This window comes from Alternaria novae-zelandiae (genome assembly GCF_023758075.1).
Source record: "Alternaria novae-zelandiae strain BMP 2774 chromosome Unknown scaffold_4, whole genome shotgun sequence".
NCBI lineage: Eukaryota > Fungi > Ascomycota > Dothideomycetes > Pleosporales > Pleosporaceae > Alternaria > Alternaria novae-zelandiae.
Window position 1 is genome coordinate 1,338,833 of NW_026056964.1, and position 25,587 is coordinate 1,364,419.

Sequence of the window (25,587 nt, forward strand, 5' to 3'; positions counted from 1 at the left end):
CCAGCGAGTCCGTGACTGAACTTGAACGGATCTGAGCTTAGGTTGGTCTCGCCATTGTGAATGTCGTCGAGGGTCGGTGCATCCGATGGTAATGTTGAAATCGGGATTTTGGCGGCGTCCATTTGTCAACGAATGTCGGATGTGACGTCTTTCGCTCGAGATTGGCTATGAAGTGTGATCGGAGAGAATTCCAAGGTGCGATGGAATACTTTATAGCATCTGTTGAATCTGGTGGACCTCCGGTGAACGTATAAGCTTGGTGCTGGGCGTAGCCTGACTCTGAGTTGCTGTCTGCGATGCAGAGTCCGCTGATTTCAGACCTCGCCATCGGAGCCTGCATTGGCCGGTCCGTGTATTGCCAAGTAAGAAAGCCGCAGGGCCTGGTAAGTGCAAACAGCCAAAGATTGAGGTCCCGTAGCCGTCTCCTACAAAGTCAGCACGTCTGCACTACCTTGTCTGCAGCCATTTTGGCAGCTAAGAGTATTAGTGTTGGTAACGTAGCAAGACCCTGAGGTACTACCATTGGCAGAGCCGCGATCTCAAGGTAGATTGGGGAATGCTAGGTGGATCGATACCTACAAACGTGAGCAAGTCGCCGTCTCGTGGTTGCCACAGATTGTGGCTCGAGCTGCTTACTTTACAACCGCAGGGCTGCAATTGTGCGCGAAGGCTTTTGGATCGGTCTGGCCGTAAATAGTACGCAACAATGTGGGTCATCGTGACTACTTAAAGTCATCCTGTTGGCCTTCGCGTAAAGTCGGAGGAGAGGGATGGCAACAGGTGTAGTACAAGGACTCGAGGATAGAAAATTAGCGCTGACACGAGATCCATCGGGCTAAGCCCTACCGTGACCCGGCTTTTACATCTAGCCTCTTCGAGTACGTGTCAATATCTCACTCAAGGTCGCCGGTGAGGATATTATCCTTCTTACCGCATTTTTAAAAGTGATGAGGACAATTAGAGAGTTCCTAGTTGTAACGTGTGTGTGCGCGGTAGTGGCGAGTCAAGTGTGGTGGAATTGCGCTATCGGAAACCTCATCAATGAACTTGGCAACAGCGAGATGGTTTTTCGTATATTCCGCGTTATGGCAACGACCCGTAGATATGGTAGAGGTCGCTGGGCGTGTCATGAGCTCCTTCTGTACCAGGACAGCTAATCATGACGAGCAGCGTTTCATCGACCGTTTGCCGAGCTTTGCCGAGCGTGCTGTTCTTTGGTCTCGGACATCAAGAGCCGACAGAGGTGGAAGCCAGTTGCGCATGAGGTTTCTCTGATTAGTCCTAAATGAGGTGCGTCACGCAGCGGGATTCCAAACAACCGCTTCGAAATGAGGCTGACGTGGACGTGGCTAAGGGGGTGTCAACAAAAGACACATAGGGTGTGGTCTTGTAGCTCGGGTGCGACTCAGCCCGCTGTTCGAGACGAGAAGAGGCTTCAAGTTTGGCTCCTGGGCAAATGCACTGGCATTCCATGCTGTGCTCCATTTGGTACCGCCAGATCCGCCGCTTGGTAGCACAAGATCCGTAAATTCCACACTGGAAGATGGTATTTCATTAGCGTAGCTCACGCAGAACCTGTGTGGATTGTGGCTGTCAGAGTATTCTCAAAGTCTTGTCATCTGGATAATGTAGGGATGAAAAGGTTGAGAGGCTGTCAAGGGATTTTCGAGGAAAGAGGTGGTGGTTGGTGGATCAAGGTTTTGTTGATGGCTTGGCGGCCTAGCGTCTGACGTCACCACGCGACGCGACGCGATTGCCTCTTCGCGAAGGCTTTCGCGGAGGCGGGAGAGCTAAACATGCTACGTGCAACAGCCGGAAGGACACCAAATGACAAGATCATCTTACATATTAAAATCATGCCGAATACTTATACAGCAGAACACGCTTTTACGAAACGCCAAATACCCAATGCACCAAGCCCAGGTCTCTAACTCCGACAAAAGCACATCTAACATATATACATCCCAACACTATTCACATCCGCCTCTCATGTTCCCTCTTTTCACTCCTAGTCTTGCATTCAACTGCTCCCCAGAATCCTCTCATAAGCCTCCTCCACCTCCCTCGCAACCTCCAACAGCGTAACGATGACAATCTGATGCGTGACGTTCGGCAAGCGATCCCGATGCAACCCAATCCACTCCAACGGCGGCGTCGCTTCACCCATATCCCGCAACTGTGGTGTCTCGATTAACGGCGGCTCGAGCGGCGTATACTCGTAGCGTGACTGTGGCACATTCACCACCGCTGTGATCTTTTCTTGGCCGTCTGGTGACACGGAGGGGGCGCGGGGCCGGTTCGAAGGCATGGCGGTTGTTTTGTCTGAAGCAGTGGAGGGAGAATCAGATGCGGGCGCGTTGGGGTCGTCTTGCAGCGTTTGAGATGTGCTGATTTTGATGTTGGACTCAGGGAGGGGTTTGCCGAGGCGGGAGGCGAGGGTGCGGGAGTGGTTTGACCACATGGTACGGATGTAGGAGATGCGCGAGTAGTTCCAGCCGACATCTACCTTGCCCTCTAGGGAGCTGCGGAAGAGGTAGTCGATGTGTGTTCCCTTGGGTACTTGCCAAGTGTGCATTGTAGCGATGACTTTGGGTACGCGTAGGATGGTGCCGCCGCGGGCAGAGCTGACACTCGCGGACACGTCTTCAACGGTGAGTTCGGTCACGGGTTTGCTTTTCTTTGGTGTGGGTACTGAAGCCAGTGCGACAGAAAGTTGGCCCAACGTCATCCCGAGACTGGAGTGAATCTTGGTTTTCTTTTCCAGTGCGACGGCAAAGCGCGCTTGCATGTCACCAGCTTCGAGCATCAAGACCTGATTGTCTATGAAGGTTGATGGGAAGACCCCAAACCTGATTGACCGCAACGTGACCACAACGTCGGTATGTAGTGAGATTGGTGCTTTGAAATTGTCTTCGTCGGGCTTCGCGATGAGCTGGCTGTTTGATCCTGATCGTTCAAAGGGTTCCGGCACTGATGATTTGCGACGAAGGAATTTTTCGATATCCCGGAGAGACTGCTTGTACGCTTGTTGGTTCTCTTGGATCAGCCGTTCAATCGCTTGCCACAGCGCAAGACCCTGTGCGGCACTCGTAGCATGACAAAAGACGTGTACTTTGCCACCATCGAGTATAGCCACCAACCGATCTTGTACATCTTCACCCTCTGGGCGAACGTTGTACATCAGGAAGCCGAACTCCGCAATATCCGCCATGACGAAAGCTTGGAAGTCGAACCCAGTCCGGACGCGTAGCTGACGGAAAGCTACTGATGCTTGGATGAGTGGTGTCTGACGAGTGTTCGCCTCTTGTAAAGGCCATCCAATCGACGTACGTACTTTGATCTCATGCAGCTCAATGAAGCCACTAGTCCGGCCTGTACTCTCTATGCCAATCTTTTCCACTCCGACACAAAGGTTCTGTTCGGATGTGGTGGTCTTCTTGGACGACGCCCACAGGTTGTGAATGTGAAGCCATGACTTTCCGATAGATTGGCCCAGATCTAGGTCGACCTTCACATCTGCGATGGCTACGTTGGCGTTCCAAGGGAATGCAGTGGCGGCAGCAACTTGCTGATAGCGTTGGATAAGGTACTCTTGTGGCTCCGAGTTGGCGCTAGGTGACGTGGGCTTAGAAGCTCGGCGGATTTCCGGTGGCACCCAGATCTCTCGGAACAACAGGAAGTCCTGCAGTTGACGAGCATTGATTTGCAGAGCCGTCGGATTGATTTTGAGAATAGCTGATATGCCACTAGTACCGCTGAGATGCTTGCTGTTCATCAATGATAATACGATCGATTCCACGTCCAAGCTGAAAGTCGACTCCCGGGAGTAGACATGCTGCACAGTTGTTACAAGCTTTTCGAACGTAGCTGACGCAGCGAAGAAGTGACCGTGCTCCTGAGATTTCACACTGTTGATGGTAATGTAGATGTCCTCAACCTTGGCGATTGCCGTGACACGAGCAATGGGTTGACAGCTGAGACTAAACTCCTGCTTGCATATTCGAAGTCCCAGGTTCAGTCTGGTTCTGCCCAATATGGTCGTTGGGTCCGCGGTGATGATGTTGTCTTCTTCAAGTAGCTTCGCCGTCGGCTTAGACTGATCTTGGGGCTGTTGAGGTGATTCGTCCGCATCTTCGTCTTTTTCGCGGACTACGGCCTTGATGCTATCCGATATGTCAATAATGATGGGTACGACAGTCGGTAGTAACGTATTGGTCGATCCATCAACACGAAGCTCGGCGTTGAGAGAGGGATCGCTTCCGTCATCCATATATTCGACGCGTACAGCCACGCCCGGCGCGCGTAAGGCCAGACTGCTCTTCGACTCGTCACCAACAAACTGGCTATAACGTCCCTTTTGCTGAGCTCGGCCTGAAGCACCTTGAACCGGCGCTGCATCGCTCCCGTGAATGTGCACGACAGCTCCGGCAAAGTTGATGTCGGCGGTTAGAGATGCAAGGCGTTTGTTCCCAAAAGGATTCTTCCGCTGCGCGCCGGTAGTTGTCGGAGTCATACTCCAGTTTGCAGAAGCTTTCCGGAACTTCTTACCGGCGAGAGCGATGGACCGTTCAATCACATTACCTGGCAAGACAAAATGCGAATCGAGCTGGAGGTCAAGCGATTTACCAGCAGCAAAGAATGCCAGCTTGCGCGTGTCTTTGGTAGATGCATATGCTACGTTGAACACCATCTTCGGTAACAACGCCGAGTTGAGCGATCGCACCTTTTTGTTTGCCGATACTGGTACCATCTGCAACCGCATCTCTTCGATCATCAAGCGTGCGGCATCATCTTTCTGCGTTGAAAGATCAATCTTTCCAAAAGAAAGCACAAGATCGTGGACCTCATTCCTTGGGAAGGGAGCCACAGAGTTTCCGACAATCCAGCTAACCTGTAGGTCCAGTAGTTCCAAGGAGTAAGTTGATGTGAAGAGAGCTCCAGAACTGATGCTGTCAGAGTCTTGTTGCGCATCGCGCTTGACGCTACGGTCGCGTCGATGAGAGATTCTGCTCTTTGTATGTCGGAGGCGACGCAAATACTTCTTCTCCTTGGAGAGGTCCAGGTCCTTAATCTTGTCTTGAAGATGATTCATCACATCCACGACCGCTGACGCTGTGTCCGCGAAAACATTGACCTCCAGCCCTGAGCTTCGCAGGCGGTAGACCCTGCGGGCAGGTTCAGAGTCTTTCTCTGTAGTGGCCTGGAAAACCGCGCCGAACGTAAGATTACCGCATTGACGGAAGGAAGTCGCGTCTTTCAGATTCATGTCAATAGTGACTTCATGAATTCGAACCACAGCTTCTGGATATAACAGGATGCTCTGATCCAGGTCAATATTCGTAGCCCTTAACTGCACTGTGGACAGTCGGAATGCAAGATTGGCTGTTGGTGAGTCTGGGTGTTGACCAGGAGCGCTAGCTGAAATGTGCATGCCATGCAAGGTCATTTGCACACTGAACAAAATATCCCGGGACGAGGTCGGAGCTTTGACTACTGGCGATTCTACCGAGGCCGGGAACAGCTCCTCAATGTGTGTCTTCAGCACCCCAACATCGTCCTGAACCGCGTGAAACATGTGCGACATCTCTGGCTTGTTGACAGTCGCAATGAAGGACTGTATTTCTGAAGCCTGGACGTGTACCATCTCGACGATACCAGACGCCGATACTTTCGTCTCATTCTCAGTTTGCGTTATAGATACTCTTCCATTGAGAGGAGGCAGCTCAAGCGAGCTGATGACATGAGAGCCGTCTTTTGAGGTGCTGTAGAGTCGATGGAAATTGGCTTCGAGATCGTAATCGACTCGCAAAGTGACATGTTTGCCAAGGGTAGGGATGACGGCTATACGCCCAGAAGATCCTGTTATCGACCAGCCGAGTGGCTGGAGCACAGCAAGCTCAATCTGGTATGCGTCCATAAACAGCGCAAGCGAAATGTTGGGCAACTCGGTGGCAGGCTTGCGAGGCTCGTCATTGTCCGAGGTCTTGCTCCCGACTTGTTGTATGATTGTGGATTGTCGAAGGAAGTACGCAACCTCGTCTTTTAGTACGTTATCGGCTACTTCGATGAGACCCAGAACATCCTCTTGCACCTTCACAACGATCCTGCGGCTTGCAGCTGCCACCTTAATTTCGTTGGTCAGTTTGCTCTCATCTCCAGATTCTACCATGGCGAAGTAGATGCTCGGTCGTTCGAATTGCGTTTTGGCCAAAAGCCGGGAGTGGGAAGACAGTTCGCCAACAGCGTCATCCACATCGAGATGAGCTGATATAATCTCTCCTTGTCCCGATGCTCTGCTGTCGGCGTCAAGGAACGAGAATCGCATGCTGCTGCCCGTGTTGATGCTTCGAAGGTTGATAGTGTCTAGCGTGATTTGAACTTTGTCGGTCGCAAATACTACTTGGAGATCATGGTCGAACGTCGGCTTCGAATTGTGCCCTGATGGCGGACCAATGGGCTTTCTCTTCTCGGCTGCCCTCAGATTTTCCTTTTGGAACAATTCAAGTAAGGACTCTGCCAATTCACAAATTTCCCACTGAACATGTAGAGACATCTCTCCGGAGCTGATTTGGACGATGGTGGATTTCTTCGGGATGCTGGCGTCTACCAACATAAGCCCAGCAGGTTCCGTCGGAGGTAGCAAGACGACGTTCAGGGTTAATAAACCTAACGACACCTCGCTTTGTCTTGGCCCGGGGTCAATGATGAATTTGATCTCAGCGGACCTGATGTCGACATGTACGGGGGCAGAATCGGGAGTCGGAAGTGGATCCTCAAGATGGCCAAAGAGTGATCTCATTGCGAGACTCTTCTTCACATGCGCCAAATCCCACGTGCGCCACTGATCCCACATCGCGATGATCTTCTGCTCCGCATCCTCGGGACATGCCACATCAGACTGCGAGCAGTCACCGAGGATAGCATCCTTTTCCGATTGCGGAAGACATTGCCAGGTGTATCGAAAACGGGAGATGATCTTCCATGAGTCATGACTGCGCAGATGGTCCCTAGCAGCTCGCAGGGCGTAAGACGCCTTGGTGAGGAAAGCAGGATCCGGATGTTGGTCTTGTACGCTTGTGAGGTACCAGGCCAGATAGCGCAGTCGACCTTGCTGTCTTTGCTCGACCTCAGTAAATCTTGTCACCAGTTTCTCCGATAACAGCGTTGTACGATGGATGAGTGCGGCCAAGTACTCAACCTTTTTGCTTGCAACGGCGTTCTCCAAAGACCGAAAAGAAATGTTTACCGATGTTTCCTTGCTTTGCATCATCCACAGTAAAACATCCCTGATTTCAGCCTGTACAGCAACTGCTCCACCGTCGCCATGAACGTCGCGTTCGGTCACTGACAGACCAAGCGAACCGAGAGTGGAATGCAATGAAAGAGAGTTCTCGCCAGCTCGCTCTCCCGGAAACTTCTTGATCCTTGCCGCTAAAGTCAACTTGTTGAGAATGAGATCGTACTGGTCCTGCCCGGTCTCATTCATGGAGTGTGATTGGAATGTGTGTTGGAAACGAACGTGTGTGAAAGGGATGCGGACATTGAACTCCACAGAACTGCCCTTCCCCTCTAGTCGGTTGCGATTCTCGAGAATTTTGGTCATCACATCTACCTGAAACTCGTCCAACATATCCTCAGGACGTTTCGGCTGGAGTAGTTCGATCAGACTCGATACACATGTAACGAACTCTGGTGTACAAAAGACGCGTATGCCTGGCTCCGCGCTAATGAGTATGCTGCTATGTGTGAAGCTCTCATCCAAATGCTTTGTCGACACATCATTGAAGACAACGTCATCCGCATCCCGAGCATAATTGATGGGAGGTATGGCAGGGAAGGTCGGAACATTCGACAAATCCGGCTCGACCCGATCGAAGGTAAAGTGAGGTACAGCCAGGCTGCTGGAGTATGCAACGGAAGATGGCACCCAGCCTGGTTTGGCATGTTCATCCTCCTTGAAAGGTGAGTAAGATCGATACCTGGCCCCTGCTGGGTTTGGTGATCCACTGAGCAGGGTTCGACTTTCACTGCTAGCCGCAGTCTTGTTGGCTGTCTTGTGTCTGACCGCGGATCGGATGCTGCTGGCGATCGACTTTGAGGATGATGAGCGCTTGCTAGTCGCACGCAGCCGTGCTGCCTTGGACGATGAAGCATTTGAGGATTGTTTGGATGACGTGAAAGAGCTGGTATGATGAGGTGGTTGGAAGAGGAAGATAGGATGAGGCACATCAGGATATTGCATTGCTGGTGTGCGCACATACTGACGATTGGCATCGTCTTGATACGAGGAAGAACCGCGTTCGTCAGTAAGCAGAAACCGAGTTCGATTCGTCCGCTTGTCGTGCATTCGTATGTGAGCCTGCTGTTGCGCGCGCTCCTCCGAGAAGTCCAACTTCCGCGTCAGCAGATTTAGCGACAAGGCAGTTTGAAGATAAGCCTGCGTCGTGACCGCTTCTTTTTCCTTGGGTCGCGCCCTGTGATGCGCCACGGACTTGGATGGGACAGCTGTGATCGTAAAGTCTGGTATTGAGACACTGAGTCGCTGCGAGAACGTACTTCCAGCAAGGTCATTGAAGTCGAGACTGATGGGGCTCGTTTTGAACAGCAGTGCTTCTTGTGCGATGTGTGCACAGATACTCACCTCATCGGTCCTCAGTCTGAGGTACGTCGCATCGTGAATCACCGGGACTTCAGTGAGAGGCAGAGTGTTTTCATCGTCGTCGAGAGTGAAAGCAAATGAGCGTGCTGCTCCTGCCGCAGTTTCAATAAACTCGGATGTGCAATCTCCCGATATCCTGCCTACATCAAAGTCCCAGCTACACACATAGGTCGGCTCAATTGGAGGGAGACCAAAAAGTCGATGTCCAAAAATGACAGTAGAGTCAACAAAGAGCTCCGTAGGACCACTTGTGAATTCGTTGGGTATCTCGGTGTCTGGTACCAACCCCCCAAGAGAGACGCTGATGGGACTGAAGTTGACCATCAGATCCATGTAGTAGTTGGTAAATCTGAGGTCTGCTGAAACGAATGGAAGGTCGGCTCGAATGCCACGCCCCGCTGCATACAGATTGGCTGGTAGTAGTGCACATGATTCATCGGCGGAAATACAAAGGATTACGTCCAGGTCGTTAGAAAGCTTGGCTGGTTGGGCGTCCGGCTGGGCTCCATCTGCAGCTAGGCTTGCACTTGGTAGCCCCTGGAATTCTTCCAGTGTCTTGAAATGCATGTCGTCGCCGAAATAGTTGTCTTTGATCTTCATAAAATGATGTATGAGCCAACCGTACAGTTCAAGACTGAGTTTATGACCTTGAATGTCCATGAAGAGCCTGTCGGTGTGCATCGTTGATGTTTCGTTCATCAAGGTATGACTACCGGTCAAAGTAAGTCCGCCTAAGTGAGCCACCTTCGGCGACTGTAGAAAAGTGCGCAATGTGTTCTTCTGCGGCATCAGAACCTCGAGACCCAAATTCTGGCCCTTGACATCGAACTTGATCACACTTTCAAGTGGCCGGAACTTGTCTAGAGGTATGAACACTTCTCCCTGTAAGTTTTGGCCCGACAGGATGACGAAGTTGTTGTCTTCTAGATCAGATGGGTTGTTTATTATGTTAGCGTCGTTTGTGTTGAGGTACAACTTGAAGTTGGAAAAGTCGACGTTGAGTAAGTACTGGAAAGGTACAAAAAGAAAGTAATCGGGTGGCGGTCCAGAGCCCCAATCAGCTACGAGGTCCATGATAAGGAACATATGATCTCTCAGCAGGAACAGTTCCAGGTCTTGACACTTGATGTTGAACAACCATTTTCGCAAAGTGTTCCACCCAAGAGGATTTGAGAGGTCACAGTCAAGAGCGATGGGACCGGAACGCCACAGAAGACCATGATTGACGCTGGATGAGATCTCTGTGCTTGCGATATCGACATCGACCTTGCTCTGGTATCCTTGCTTCGAGGCGTACATGTCCATGACATAATTGACAGTGGATTGCTCGGCTATCTTGACATCGATCCACGCAAACGGACGGACGTTCTGTGCACCACCAGCATCCCGACGCTTCCCTCTCCTGATGCGAGACTTGGCCTTGCCCTTGTTCTTATCAGCGCCAGACTTGTCGTGTGTGGCTAGTGTGTGGGCTTTCCCTTTCCACTTCCAGTCCTTGGAAGGCTCGCGGATTGGTATGCGTAGTACCGTATCTTTCTCGATACAGAGGTAAAGTTTGAACACGGTTTGAACACGGAGCTCACCGGCCTTCAAAGGCGTTGCGGGAACAGCGTCAACCCGCGAGCCAGGAAAGAACATATTCTGGAAGATTCCGCGATGGCGATCCGCCCAGGGTCCGTAGTTGATAGTGCCACCAAATATCTGTATGTCCATGCCATAATCAGGGGGGATGCTTCCGTTGATGTCGTAGGGGCGAGCAGGATCGATTTGCGTGCTTTGGTCGATATCATTCTGGACCGGGCCAGGGACATCCCAATAGAAGGAGACGTTGACACAAGGGCAGTCGGCGATCAATGATGTCTTGGCGTATTCGATGCCGTCCCATTCGCCGTGACCATCGTTGGTAGTATCGTCCAGGTACCTTGCCAGACCCTTCCAGCGCTCGCGACCAGGGAAGTGCCATTGTGAGTTCAAGGGCGGATTGTTAGCCGTGCCTGACCGGGTGTGCGTGTGGATAGAATCCGAGTCGCGGGAAAAGAGACCGGCCCAGGTAGGAATCCTCTTCAGCCATCGCCAATGTCGCCTATGCCTTGCTTCCTTTTCGATGATGGAGTCCTCCGGAACACCCCCTGCTGCCTCCTGTTTATACTGCACAGCGGACTCGAGTTGTCCAATCTTGTAGTCGGGGTTGGGCTTCATGTGCACGACGGGATGGGTGACTTGGAAGTTGAACAGCTGCTGGTACACGTCGAGTGGCCCACAGGTGGACGCATCAAGAGTGCCGGTAGCTTTCTCAAACTGCGCGGTTATGACGGCCAGCGTGTGCTCGTTCCCTACCACGATGGCGCCCTTGACAATGTCGACATGGACGGGAAGGAGTCGAAGGAAGGCGGGAATGTCGGCTTTCTTGGAGCTTGACGAGGTCGATCTACCTGTGTCGGCTCGTTTGACGTTCTTGTCGTTGTCGGTGTTGTGTGGCTTCCTTAGCTTGACATGGTGGTGTTGCTCTTCCTTCTCCGTCTTTTCATAGTCCGCCACTGACCCTTCGGGCGATTTCGCATCCTGTGCAGCGGCCTTTGCCTTCTTCTCAACTGCATCAATGATACCGTCGTATGCGGGGCTCCGGTTGTACATGAAGGCTTCGATTCCTGAAATCTTGATGGAGAAGCGACATGGTAGCTCCTTCCGCGTCTGCTTGCCTCCCTTCTCGGCCTTGTCTAGATTCCCGCTCCGACTTCCAGAACGGCTCCTCGGGGTGCTTGGTGTGCGTTCGCTATCGGCCTCGGAGGCAGGGTCGCCATCGGTGTATACACCTGCATCTTTGACCCGGCGCAGCCAGTAGTTCCAGGTGATGTATCCGCCATGCACCAGTATCGTCTCGTTGTGGCCATGGTACCGTATGTCCTTGAAGAAGATGCGACCGCCCAGTAAGGAGATCTGCAGCGAGGTGATGTCGATGTAGGCGTCGAAGGTGCGCCAGGTGTAGGCGCGTATGCCGTAGGAGACGAGCGTGGCGAAGAGGCGGTTGAAGTAGAAGAGGAAGAAGATGGTCAGGATGCCGCAGATGAGCAGCTCAACCAGGAAGACCCAGTTGAAGCCGTCGCGCGGGTCCAGAGGCTCCGCAACGATTCTTCCCGCCATGACTGCAGCGCGTTGTGTGTAGGAGGGTGAGTGTCTTCATGGCTCGAGGGGGAAGTCGCGCATTGTTGTGGACGAGCAGTGAGGAAAGAGCGCCCGGGTCGCTATGGCGCGTTCACGCGTGGTCTTGATACCTCGAGACGGGTAGGGCGACAATGGCGTGGAAATGTTGGAGCATGTCCTAGGGACGACGGCGCTACTGGGCCAGGGCCGATTGAGGTTCGAGGCGCGCCCGGCAGCTGGCAGGATGCGCGTCATGGGCGTGTTGCAGGGAAGCGAGCTTGGGCCTGTGCTGCCTCTCCGCAAACCTACCACACTGTGGAGGGCAAACGTGCACAAGACCACCCGCTCGACGCCCGGCGCAAGTCGACAGCACACACCATGGCTGCCTTCCATCGCTAACACCACCGCCTGTCCCTCTAGCAACAACCGACCGAGGACTGCGACCCCAGTTCTTTCCTGTTCCCTCGCTGGCCCACGCCTCACCATGGCTCTAGGCACCCTCCCACCCGACTTCACGGCCGCCGACTTCTCGTCTGGCGGCACCGGCGCCCGGTTTGCACGTGCCATTATCATCGTGGCCGGCGTATGCGCCCTGGTCGCGAGTCTGGTCACTTTTGTGTAGGCAGTAGAGCTTCCATCTTGCATGACATGAACTGACGTAGCTGTAGTGCTGTCTGGTTACAGACGTGAGGAACACCTCCACCTACCGATATACATGTGTTGAACAATTCATAGGAAGAACTACCGCAAGCCGGTGCTACAGCGATATGTCGTCCGTATCCTCCTCATGTGAGCCCCCTCTCCAGCTGTCGTGTGTCATCGCTCACGTTATCAAGGGTCCCTATCTACGCAGGCGCATCGTGGGCCAGTTTGGTGTCGACCATAGCTGCATCCTATGTAGAGCCCTTCAGAGATGTCTATGAGGCCTTCACCATCTACACCTTCCTCCAGCTGCTTATCAACTTCATCGGCGGCGAACGCGCCCTCATCATTCTCATGACCGGTCGCGCACCCGTCTCCCACCCTTGGCCTCTCAATCTCGTCTGCTCCAAGATCGACATATCCGACCCGCATACCTTCCTCGCCATCAAGCGCGGCATCCTGCAATACACATGGGTCAAGCCGCTATTGTCTGTGGCTACCATCATCATGAAGGCCACAGGCACATACAAGGAAGGCTACATAGGCTTGACATCCGGCTACTTCTGGAGTGGCATGATCTACAACGTCAGCATCACCATCAGTCTGTACGCCCTTGCCATGTTCTGGGTGTGCATGTCTACCGATCTCAAGCCCTTCCGGCCTATGCCCAAGTTCTTGTGCATTAAGGGCATCATCTTCGCCTCATACTGGCAAGGCTTCTTCCTATCCATTCTCGTCTTCCTGGGCGCCATTCCAGATGATGTGCCTGGCTACAGCCCTGACAATCTTGCCGCTGCAGTACAGGATGCTCTCATCTGTTTCGAGATGCCACTGTTTGCGCTGGCTCATTGGTATGCCTTCTCTTGGCACGACTACGCCGACGATACCATATCGGCCGCCCGCTTGCCCGTCAAATATGCCCTGCGCGACGCCTTCGGTCCCCTGGATCTCATCCAAGACACCAAGGAAACCTTTGCCGGCAACCACTACGAATATCGCTACTTCGATGCGCGCGACAACGTGCTGGCACACGAGGAGTCATCATCGCGTGCTGCCCGCATGGCCGAAGGCATGAGATACGAGCGAGGAGGCAAGGGCAAGTACTGGATCCCCAAGCCTGGACAAGCATCGGAGCATGAACCACTCCTTAACAAGGTCACATCGAGCCGCGCCAGAGCCATGAGTCCAGGGCCGCACAAGGCTCTCAAAGGCGAAGGTGCCAAGTACGGTACACCCGACGTGGTCGAAGAGCCCAATCTGGACGCCGAGGAAGAGCGCTTATATGATAACGCACGTACGCTGGAGTTCGGAGACTGGAACGTAAGTATACATCCATCTGCAATCGTGTCTTATCTAACCTAGCTGTAGTACCCCGTCATCGAAGCCCACCGTCCATCTCGTGAAGACCGCATGTACGCCGATCCCAACATTCTGACCGCATCGACCAACCGAAACCTACTGCAACCCACCAAGGAAAACAAGCGCAGGAGGAAGAGCCAAATTCAGGATCTACAAGAATCTGTAGACAAGGGCAAACAACGCGACCAGTCGAGCACTGGAGAGTCATCCCGCTCAAAGTCCTCACATTCCAAGTCGCGTGCGCCCTTTGGCAACCTTCTCCGCCAGAAGTCTTCTTCGTCCAGCTCAGCGAAATCGGACAAGAGCCAGCTTGTGGATCTCGTCGTCGAGGATCATCAGGCAGAAGAAGTCGACCGTGTCAGAGCGCGTAAGGAAGGTGGTCCAGGATGGAATGAGGTTCCTTCGAAGCACTTTGTGTAGGTTGTCCCTCCGTTATCGATTCAAAGTACGAACCTAACAATTATTGTAGTAAAACATACGAGCCAGGCGAAGAAGAAGAGGTTCGAGAAGGCTTCAACCCCGATGAGCCTGAGCCGCAGAATCCAGAAGCTGAGCACAACCTGAACTACCCGTTTACCGAAAACCAAAGCGAAGAGGAACAGCGGAAACACGACATCAAGCCGCACATTGTTAGCGAGGCCAATCACTGGGAAACGCGCGATGTCAGCAACCAGAAGACCAGTGAAGAGGCCGAGGATCATCCCAGTCCGTCCTACGGCAGTTTCAGAGAAGAGCGCAACGCTTGGAATGCCGACTGATGACGCGATCCCGATCCCGATCTCAAGGAGGCACTCATTGTCAGACTTTGGGCCATCGATCTGTTTTATACCCAAGCTTATGCCACATATTACACCTTGCGATATTTTTTTCCTGCGGCGTTAGAATGTCAGCGATATCCTTGTTCAGTTAGCATAACTACGGCGAAATTCATCTACTATACATCTGACTGACAAGTGCAATGTACGGTCCGTTGTGCATTCGTTTCCGCTGTCATCTAAATCATGCGGCCAATGAACCAAGCCCGATCAAAACCTTCACCCCAAACGGGATAGAGGTGGAGATTTGCTCTTCCGCTTCTGTGGAATGGATACAAATCAGGACGAGACGAGCTTTTTTCGTAAGGCCCCCCAAGTCTCTCAATGCGCTGGCACCGGTGAAGATGGGTAGACTCTCCTCACTGCAGCCTCTGAATTCCATTTCTTGTCTATGATTGGATGAATTGACTGTTGATTTCTGCGTGCTTGTTTCATGAATTATGCATCTCACCAATTGCAAACTACCCGCTAGCATGAAGGTTTATACCAGGAATCGTGAGTAGATGACTGATTCGCTGTCGCACATCCTGGGATGCATGCCGGTGCGGGAGCGGACTTGGCGAGAGCCTCAGCAACCGATGGGGCAGGCGCACGCGTGATTTGCACCTTCCACCAGACCCAGGCATCACGGACCCATCAATTCAACACTACCCTCATATATCGGAAATCCGTTCGTGCGCGTCTCAAACAATGACGCTCGTTGCGATGCGCATGTTTCAAACGTCGCAGATAAAGGCCAGTGTTCCAAGGCATCCCCGCCATGTCGCGGTGATCTGCCCAAGGACGCGACAGCTGTGCGCATGCTCGAACATGGCGATATGGAGTAACAGCCCTGATGCCAGACCTGCCAACGAAAAGGGACCCAGCGCGCCACATGCCGACAAGGCCTCTGGCAGTTTCAAGCCGCAAGCGCTATTGCCTCGTCACTGGTCCACGTTACTGCGAGTCTCCGCTCTGCCTTGAGCGCTTACTCTATTTTCCTAGCCAATCACACCCGGCACCCTACCATTTCGCCTCAATGCGCGCAAGCCTCCACACGAGCTAGCTGGTGAAGTTGACAACCTCCATGGTAGGGATGCGCTGCCATTGGGCGCGTACAGAATGATCAGGGACAGGCCTCATCTATAACATGCGAGCCACTGTCGTCCTGTGAAGTGCGAGTGGTTCGCTGTTCCTGACGGCCAGACCTCCAGGATTTGCGCATTCTAGAAGCGAACCATCCGTTGCAGGACAACACATTCGTCGACAGGCTGCGACTTTATCCGAATGGTTCGCGCAGTCAGCCTTCCCTCTCTCATCCTTACCCTTTCCTCCAACCTTCTTCTATTACTCTCTTCTAGTATCTGTTAGTCTTTGCTTTTGCCTGCTTCAGGCACCACATTCTCTGTCACGCTTCTTGTTCGACTGCTTTTGATCATTTTGATGATGGGTTATTAGCTGTACTGGTCTACAGCGTGAAAAGAAGATGAATTACGGGAATATGCAAGAGAAGGAACCCAGGTCCCCATGGCTGGCCATCAAGTTTGGATGCTGTGCATCAAAAGAGGATTTTGTGGACGATGGGAGAAATGCGCTCAGGGCCGCTGGTAAGTTCGATCCCTTCTTCGACTCTCCATCCTCACAACTGTCTTTTCACTTTGCGCTCTCTTTTCTGCGGTCGTCTCTACAGATTCCTGCCTCGATCATAGCAGTCTGCTGTCCGTTGGTTCCCAACTCCAACGTTCTTGTTGAGAAGCACCATGCCACTCGCTTACGCTCTCCTTAATCTGCTTGATGCACGACTATACCCGGGCGATGCTCCAACAGACATCCAATATGTTGGAGCCGCATAGGGCAATCCCGATTGATCCAACATAACGCTAACGTCTTGATGCATAGGGGAGACTGATATGCGCATATGCTACGAGCAACCGCGTCCCGTACCCCAACCTTGCGCGGAGCCAACACTTCAACGCCCATCGACAAGTCAGTCGGTGAGCCGCCATGTCTCGCAATGGGTTTCCAACAGTCGCGAGTACGCTACACGTGCTTCGTCTCGTGCAAGCATCTCGACCCTTGCGCGACCAAGGCGCTCCCATTCAAGGCCTAGCATCAGCCGCCCAACAAACTTTCGGCACTTCGATGGTCTTGATGATATGCCTTCAATGCTCGATGATGCTTCCGTGCCTACTCGCCGTCGTCGTAGCTTCCGTCCGCTTGAGCTATCTATCTACCTTCCTGACGGCTGTGGACATCTTTCTCCACTGCCTGACTTCGACGGTGAGGATGCCTGGGCTAGCCTACCATCGCAGCTGGAGCGTCCTGCTGAAGCTCATGTCCGCGTAAGAGACTCACGTACGAGTTCTGTATCTTCAATTCCTTCTGCCACATCATTCGTCATTCAACGTAAACCCGTCGGTGGGCAGTCCCGAAGGAGCAGTGTCCAGAGCCAGAAGAGCACCGCCACCCACGAGAGGAGACTCTCAGGAACCACCATGGGTACCATGGCTACTCCCACTCTAGCATACCTGCCAGAGAACTCGCCGATTGCCGTTGATCAGATCCTTGACAAGCCCACCATCCGGCGATCGCGCACGTCCGGCACATTGTCGCCTGCCCGTGTGCTTTCACGTCTTCCATCGCCGTCGCGCAATCGGGCCAACACTGCACCATCTTCTCGCCCAGGAAGTCTTCGCCGTACAAAGACCGACGTTGATGATGCCATCCGCGAACTGAACACCATAATCGAGGAGCGCCGTGCCAGCGCCTACCGCTCGCACGCCCACTCACCCGCACTCATCAACCGTCCTCCACCCTCTCCGTCTCACCACGTACCTTACATTGCGCCGTCCATGCGTATGCATGTCCGCTCTGAGACTCTCTCAGATATCGGCTCTGCATTCTCAGCTCCTCTGGGCTTCAAGCCCCTCGCCACCACCCCAGAAGCTTCCGCGCCCCGACGAGCAACGATGGGCCTTACACTCTCCCCACCATCCTTTGCTCACACCGGCCCCTTGACCTCGAATCCCATCACGCCGCCTCCACCCGCTACACCCACCACACCCATCGCCCGCTTAGGAGCCTGGCTCAAGCGCTCCACCTCCACCCTAGCCTCGAGCTCGCGACCCGCGACGCCAAAAACAGCAGACTCCTTCTACCAATGCTCGCCCTACCCTGCCCTCCCCACCTCGACCTCCCGCCCCTCAACATCCGGCTCCCGCACTCTACACAACCGACAAGAAAGCCAAGAAAGTAACGGCACAGCTACCGTAACGCTCTTCTCTACTACATCCTACGCCTCCACGCGCTCCACCTCGCCCACACCGACGACCCACTCGCTTGCTTCCACAGTTGCCACTTGCTCGCCACCACGGAAGCTTAGGCGCGTTCCTGCTCCCCTGACGCTCGTCAAGGAAAAGGAGATTGCGGCTGAGGCTGGTCTCTTGAGTGCGACAACAAGGAAGAGCGGTGTCATGAATGTGAAGCCGCCTATGAGTCCTAACTTTGATCTGCTCAAGGGTATGGAGATTAGTGCTAAGGACGTTGGCGTTAATGGCAGGGCAAGTGCGATGGTCATGAGTCCAGGGGCTGTTGGTGTTGCCTTCTAAACATCTCTTACTAGTTCTAGCTTTTGTAGGTTTACGGGTCTATGAGGTATGGCCAGGGGAGTTGTATGTCTTGGTCTGGCAACGGAAAACAGGAACCGGGACCGCACATGTAGGACTTTGGACTCGGCTTTTCTGGGATGGACTTTCGGATGGGTACTCTTGATGTTGTCATGTCGTTTTTGATATCCACTTTCTTCTTCTTCTAGCGACTCGGGCATATACCCTCCGTTTCACTCTCCTGTTGCAAGCTGTCTCGCTTGTACGGAGAGGCGGATGCCTGGGCGTGTATTCTTAGCTTCTTATAATTTATAGCCTTTTGCTCTCTATTCTGCTGTTTCTATACCGTAATTGCTGAAGTGACTTCCCTTGCAGCTTCCAGTGTTGTGGCTTACTCGTGTATGGGGCATCTGAAAGGAGAGGACGCTAAACCCTTTAGGGCGCAGTATCACCAGAGGCGGTCATGATCTGTGTCTCATTCCACAACGGATAAATTAGGGTAGGAGCATACATCATCTTCGAAACTGCCTATTCATCAACATGTAGTAGTCCCTGGAGTGTAGGAGCTACCAAGATTACGCAATCTTGGGAGGAGCGATCAGATGCATTTGCCATCACGAGGGCACTAGGGGTGGCTGGAAGTTGTGTCGCATTTTACAAAAAGATGTGAGTAGAAATATGCATTGTCTTGCATGATGCCTATTTGCATAGACGTAACAGCGTGTGTGCAGCAGCTTAGGGATGCGACACGAATAATAGCCACTCCTAGTGCGGATGTACTTGTGAGCGTCGCGGAATGAAATAATCTACGATGTGAAGGCATCTGAACGTGGTCTACCTCCGCGCCTGCCACGTAGCGTACGAGGCACTATATTCCACGCGAGCATCGTGATTGCTCCATCCTCACTTAAGCAAGAGCTTTAACCCGCGAGCTCTTTCACCTTCAATATATTGATTTGTTTACTCTCACATTGATGTCTTTTCAACAGCGCTGTTGCATTAGTAAGTGAGCGCCCGGCGAGAAAAGCTGAATACTGACCTGGCGAGATCATTAGTCTTCCTCACTCGCCTTTCGAACACAGTATCGACTCCAGATGTATCCCCCAAGGCGTATCAATACTCATATCAGCACGATCCACACTCTCGATATGAACAATGATGTTGATATGCCTTCTTCTGACATCGATGACTCGAACGCGGATCTATACGCGATGGACCTTCCTTTATCGCTCGCCGGTGAACTGGCCGCACAGCAGACCACAGTTCGTTGCGCAAATGTCAGCGGTTCAACAGAATCGGAGCACTTAGAACTTCAAGCTACTGCAGAGCCTCCGCCCAGTCCTCCTTTCTTCAAACCAGCATCCTGGAACGCGATCGATGCCGTCAACGCGGAATACCATGCCAATATGCAGCAGGAGATGCAGGAGATGCAGCAGGAGATAGCCGCACAAGAGCTTCGCGCTGTGAAGCGTCGTCTAGACCTGCGACATAACATCGCTCGCACCGCCAAAAAGAAGATTTTCGATTCTGAGCCGCTCGTTGTACCCAGCTCCTGGTCGATGTCGGGAGTTCCCCTAAAGAGCTTGGTCAAGCATCCTTTTTTGCTTGAGGAGTACCTGGAAGGCGAGCACTTTTCCCGCGAGGCAATCAGAATTCGAAGGGAATACTTTGAAATCAAAGACTGTGGCTCACCGGAGATCAGGCGTCTCGCTGCCATGGAAGCAGACTACAGAGAAAGCCAGGCGTCACGATCGTTGCTTGATCTCCTGCTAGAGGCCATTCAACATGCAACGCAAAAGCTCATCTTGGAGCTTACAGAAGGCGATAAGACTACGAAGAGACCTGTCTTGGATCTATGCCGTCGCCTGGTCGCTCATTCGACCCACACAGATGATGATGGTGAGCTCATTCAGGTCGTGGAAGCGATCAATGATATCGAACGAGGACATATGCAGTTGCAATACGATAACGTTTTGGAACGGTCCAAGGAAACTTCGTCAACGTCTTCGATACCTCATGCAGTCGCTCCACCAGACTCACCACCGCCTCATCACATCTGTCTTCCAGCAGAGCCAGCGTCGTCGCCACCACCGGTTGAGACATCCCCGCCCAAGGAATCGAGTCGGCTGTGTGTAATGTTCCAAGAGAATTTGGCATTGCTCAGTTCAGGTCAGCGATATGCAATCCAGCCCTTCAGACCAGCATACTAACTCCGTGCTACCAGGTAAATGGAGAATGCCAGGAAAGAGCCAATCAAAACCCTCGCCTAATTCACGCAAGCCACTGAGTAGTCAGTCTTTACGAGGTAGAAGTCACCACAGAGCCACCGACATAGGCCATTTGACACATCCCATCGTCATGATGGCCCTCGAACAGCCGCCTGTAGCTTCAAGGCCCGCCGACCTCAATCCCGCTCCTCACACCATAATCCGCCCTGCGGCTTCGAGACCGACGCCTATCAGGCCGGAAGCGACGCTATCACCGAAGTCTTCGCTCGCAAATACTAGCAAGAAACGTCGGGCAAGCCAGGAACTGGCTGCTACAAGCGATTGCGAAACAAACCCGACCAAACGACCCAACAGGAGTGAGCGTGACGGAAACGCCCACTCCGCGCAAGTCGAAAGTCGCGATGCCAATGTCGAAATAGGTGTGTCTATGTTTCACAAGTCTTCTCCAGTACGTCGCCCTGCTAATCAATTCAACAGGTAACACAGCGCGACCGACGTGTCCTACTCCGAGCCCCCAGATGCAAGCAGCGCTTGCAGAGGCATGCAGGAAGAGGGATGAGCGACAATCGAACCAATGGCAACTTGTGATTTACAAGCGCGATGAGTATGTCTTCTGGAAGAAAGAGTGGAGAAGATTTGAAGATACTGACAATGAAGCGTAGACAGAACACTTTGGAAACTGGGCGGTGCTATTATTTTGGGCAGGGTTAGATATGATGCAGGCAGTGAGGTCGTGGTATTGCGCATTGTAAGGTCGTAAGAAGTCGGCGAGCATCGGTATCATTATTACCGCAATCAAGCTCGGAAAGCTGCTTTGCTTTCAACAGCGGTCTTGATGCTGCATAACTGTGGTTTTGCGTGTGTTGCGTCTCTTCCCTCGTCCCCATACATGTGTACTCCGTTGTTGAAATCGATGCACCATATTCAAAGGAAGAACTGAACCGAGCCCCATAGAGCCGACATTGACGTCGCGTCGCCTTCTTCTCATGTGTTCATGTTGATGTAGGCTCCAGCATGATGAAGCTTTTCCTTATATGAGGTGTATGAGCTGTAAAAGACGCAGTAGGAGTAGCGCACCTTCAGATAACGTAACAACCGCGTCGACACCGGTTGTATACCCACAAAGCCGTACATCCGCCATTTTCGCAAGCCGTCCAGATCAGTGCCCAGCCCACGTGCATCCCTCACATTCGCTCCCATCCTCTCATCATCCACGATCCATCGTCCATCGTCCACCCGCCTCTCATGTGTACTCCACCGCCACACCTCCCAAGCCGCTTCTCCTATACCACGCATAAAGACATCCATCGCGCCATCCTCACACGTGTCTTATCTCTCCCACCTGATTGACAGCCCTCCGCCACGCCTAGCGGATGTCGCCGCTCCAATCTCCCCAACCACGCGCTTTCGGACCAATCACCGTCCCACCTTCCCAAAGAAGCTACAGCCGCGGCCCGCGCCAAACCAGGGTCCAGCGCTGCACTCCGACCAACCAAACCACGCGCGTCGCTGCACGCGTCGAAAACACGCACAAGATGTCAAGAGAATCAGTGGTATTGCCAAGGGCTATCGGCGCTCGCGCATGGCCGGTGGCATGTTGTTCTCTGGCTGTGATAGGCAAGTTGCGAAGATGAGTTAGTCGAGCAAGAGGTGGGTTGGTGTTTAGTAACGGATGGGTCGGACGGCCAGCGGCGATAACTGTCAGGAACAGGTCAAGTGGAGTGTAGCGCGATCGTCATTGATAGACAGCAGCGGGACCGGGTTCTTGGAACGCGCTTTTTGACTTGGTAGCATGGTAGCATGGTAGCAATGCGGATTATAAGAAGATAGGGCCCGGGCCTCAATACTGGTAAACGCTATTCCGGTTCATACCTTCGTTTTTACTCTTCGTTATGGCGCCTTTGACGCGACTTTTTGCCCTTTCGGCCTCGGTGGCGGTTTCTACTGCGCTGACGATTGCGGAGATTAATGGAAACAAGTTTCTCTCGCCATACAGAGATCAGACGGTTTCGAACGTTACTGGTGTTGTTACGGCGAAGGGACCCGATGGTCTTTGGCTGCGATCGACACAGCCTGACCGCGACGAGCGGACATCCGAGTCTGTATACGTTTTTGGTCGCACGTTTGGTGCGAACTTGACGGTTGGCGATACTGTTGTTGTGGGAGGCAAGGTGGTGGAGTACCGCTCGAACAAGGACTACATCTACCTGACCCAGCTCTCGACACCAGTATTGCAGGGGCGACTCAGCTCGGGTGCTGCCGTAAAGCCGCTGATTATCGGAAAAGACACCCGCGACCCTCCAAATGAGCAATACAGCAGTCTGGATGGCGGAGATGTATTCGCTGTGCCAAACAACGTGTCGCAGATTAGCGTTGCGAACCCGGAGCTGCAGCCAAAGAAGTACGGTCTTGACTTCTGGGAGAGCTTGACCGGTGAATTGGTCACTGTCAAGAAGCCTACTGCGCTCACCAAGCCCAACCAGTACGGCGACACCTGGGTAGCTGGAGACTGGAAGGTTTCTGGTCGCAATGACCGTGGTGGATTGACCTTGACTGACAAGGATGCCAACCCAGAGGCCATCGTTATCGGAACTCCTCTCGACGGAACCAAGAACCCCACTGGCACCAAGATGGGCGATTCAGTCGAAGAGATTACTGGCATCGTCAGCTACGCTTTTGGCTTCTACCGCATCCTCCCTACTACCGCTATCAAGGTCACTAAGAGCCAGACGCCTGCTCTTCCTCCGGCGACCAAGCTTGTATCGAGCGGCAAGTGCGATGGCATTACCTTTGGCGACTACAATGTCGAGAACCTTGCCCCTACATCTGACCACCACCCTGATCTTGCCAACCACATCGTGAACTACATGAAGAGCCCAGATATTCTCTTCATTCAGGAGGTACAGGACGACAACGGTCCCACCAACGACGCAGGTAAGTGCCACAGAAACCTTTCACAGCGTTGCCGTTTTCCTTGACCGAATGTCGTACCCGGGACGGGGCGCATACGAGCCGCAATCCTCTCCCGCGTCGCACGCATTGAACAGAATCGTCTGACATGTCTAGTCGTATCCGCAAACCTTACCCTCAGCACACTCACAGCTGCCATCTCAGCAGCCGGTGGCCCAAACTACACATTCACCGATATTGTGCCTGTTGACGATCAAGACGGTGGCCAGCCCGGTGGTAACATCCGCGTCGCCTACCTGTACAAGCCGAACCTGATTCGCCTCTACAAGCCCAACCCGGGCGGTCCGCTTGATGCCAACGAAGTGCTTGCTGGCCCGACATTGAAGTACAACCCTGGACGTATCGAACCGGCAAATGACGCCTGGACAGCGAGCCGAAAGCCGTTGGCTGCACAGTGGGAGGTCATCGGAAAGGCCGGCGCGAAGAAGCCGAATGTGTTCTTCACGGTCAATGTGCACTTTGGCTCAAAGGGAGGATCAAGCAGTTTGCATGGAGATGCTCGACCACCAGTCAATGGTGGCGTAGGTGAGTTCATCAATCTGAGTAGATTCGTGCAACAGTCGTTAACGATATGCTTCTAGATGATCGTCTCGAACAGGCGCGTCTCACCGCGAATTTCGTCAAGGTACGTTGATAAGTCGGTTGCGGCTCTATGCGGCAAGGCGGCGCGGAGAGGGGTGGCTGCAGCACGCTTCTCGTACCTCCGTCCCTCGGTGGTACCAAGAACGCCACGCTCGCACGAAGGGAATGCCTTTTCTTGCCCCTGAAGCTATGAAGTTGGAGTGTAGATGAGAGCACGGCTGACGTTGAATTGCAGGATATCCTTTCCAAGGACAAGAACGCCCGCGTCGTGACTGCAGGGGACTTTAACGAGTTTGCCTTTGTGCAACCCCTCGAAGAGTACACCAAGATCTCAGGGCTCAAGGATCTAGACGAGGTAGTCCGCGAGGACGAGCTCGAGCGCTACACCTATCTCTTCGACATGAACGCTCAGGAACTGGACCACATGTTCGTCTCGCCGTCCTTGGCCAAGAAGAGCAGGGCAGACTTTGAGCACATTCATGTTAATACATGGCCGGAGTATGATGCGCAAGTCAGCGACCACGACCCATCGGTAGCGAGACTGAATGTCTGCGCTTAGACGATGCGTTTCGATAGTTTGCTAGACGCGCCTCGCCGATGTCCGCGTTTGATAATGCAGACATATAAATATCAAGCGATAACCAGACCCTGATTCTAGATGCTCTCGCGTAATTGAAGATGAAAAGAGCAATCACTGTGTGTTGGAACTTACCTGTCGTATACTGCCAGAAGACATGTTGCATGTGTTGAGATGTCAGTACGCAGTATTGATACCATGTTTCATTGCGGCGTGGTTGGCCAATCTCTCTTCTACCATGTTTGCGAAGAGACGAGAGAGCACGTTCCCGATGCTGACGGCTGCTTACAACAAGCTAGGGAGCCCTGTCGCAGGTGGGCGTATTTTGGCATGCATTCGACCTGTGCCGCAGCAACGCAACTAGATGATCGCGCAGCACGCAATTAGGAGCTGCGGAACGTTGAGATGGGTGGAAGCAGGCAAGGGGCTCAGTCAACGCTCGCTGATCTTTTGGATCCCATCCAGCGGACGGCCACGCGACAACCACATGGACGATCGGCTTGGTGCGCTGTTTGGCGTTTCTAGGCATGACATCGTGTGCGCCATCCAGGTGTTTGGATTCGTAGGCTATTCGCCGGGGGCAGCGCAACGATTACAAACTGCCTGCGGTATCGCCGTGGGCCACGTGCGGGTAGTCCAGAAGTCAATGCAAATGCCGTGCCCAGATGTCGCTTGTTAACGGTAGCCCGGGTTCAGAGACCGTCGCAAGTAGCCTCAGACCAGTGCTGTCGCTATCCATGGTGCAGGGTGGTGCAGGGTGCTTGACGCTGCCATACAAGAACCAGCAGCTTCCATTGTTCCGCTCGCGCCATGGGCGTTGGACGGCACTGGCGAATTACAGGAGGCCAGTGCTCCATTTATCCGATGCAGCCATCTGGGCTCTCGTCAGCTTTATCCCAGTAGTGGACAGCGGGATTTCCAGAGAGCACCAGAGTGCGCGATGCCTGGCGAGCGGGGCGGCCTATGTGAGTCCGGCCGACTCTAGCGCTGCCAAGCCACCCCACAAAACCCCCGGATGATGGGCATGGCG

General features: G+C 53.2%; 5 protein-coding genes across 5 annotated transcripts; 4 read left to right on the forward strand and 1 right to left on the reverse strand.

Annotated features, from left to right (window-relative positions):
- Positions 1 to 2,020: 2,020 nt before the first annotated feature.
- Positions 2,021 to 11,800, reverse strand: J4E88_002942 (uncharacterized protein; the record flags this gene model as incomplete). Its single annotated transcript, XM_049396598.1, has 1 exon — positions 2,021 to 11,800. One exon carries the CDS (start codon positions 11,798 to 11,800, stop codon positions 2,021 to 2,023), a length of 9,780 nt encoding a protein of 3,259 aa, XP_049257946.1.
- Positions 11,801 to 12,284: 484 nt separating this feature from the next.
- Positions 12,285 to 14,559, forward strand: J4E88_002943 (uncharacterized protein; the record flags this gene model as incomplete). The annotated part of the gene is made up of 6 exons (XM_049396599.1): positions 12,285 to 12,418; positions 12,469 to 12,486; positions 12,536 to 12,589; positions 12,637 to 13,762; positions 13,811 to 14,217; positions 14,271 to 14,559. The coding sequence occupies 6 exons, from the start codon at positions 12,285 to 12,287 to the stop codon at positions 14,557 to 14,559; spliced, it is 2,028 nt and encodes a 675-aa protein (XP_049257947.1).
- Positions 14,560 to 17,090: 2,531 nt separating this feature from the next.
- On the forward strand, positions 17,091 to 18,203 carry J4E88_002944 (uncharacterized protein; the record flags this gene model as incomplete). The annotated part of the gene is made up of 1 exon (XM_049396600.1): positions 17,091 to 18,203. The coding sequence occupies one exon, from the start codon at positions 17,091 to 17,093 to the stop codon at positions 18,201 to 18,203; it is 1,113 nt and encodes a 370-aa protein (XP_049257948.1).
- A 1,126-nt stretch (positions 18,204 to 19,329) lies between these two features.
- Positions 19,330 to 21,090, forward strand: J4E88_002945 (uncharacterized protein; the record flags this gene model as incomplete). The annotated part of the gene is made up of 3 exons (XM_049396601.1): positions 19,330 to 20,328; positions 20,522 to 20,847; positions 20,906 to 21,090. Coding segments are annotated over 3 exons (1,510 nt in total), but the record flags the coding sequence as incomplete, so codon positions are not given.
- Positions 21,091 to 22,320: 1,230 nt separating this feature from the next.
- On the forward strand, positions 22,321 to 24,539 carry J4E88_002946 (uncharacterized protein; the record flags this gene model as incomplete). Its single annotated transcript, XM_049396602.1, has 4 exons — positions 22,321 to 23,362; positions 23,495 to 23,923; positions 23,980 to 24,023; positions 24,216 to 24,539. 4 exons carry the CDS (start codon positions 22,321 to 22,323, stop codon positions 24,537 to 24,539), a joined length of 1,839 nt encoding a protein of 612 aa, XP_049257950.1.
- Between the last annotated feature and the right edge of the window lie 1,048 nt (positions 24,540 to 25,587).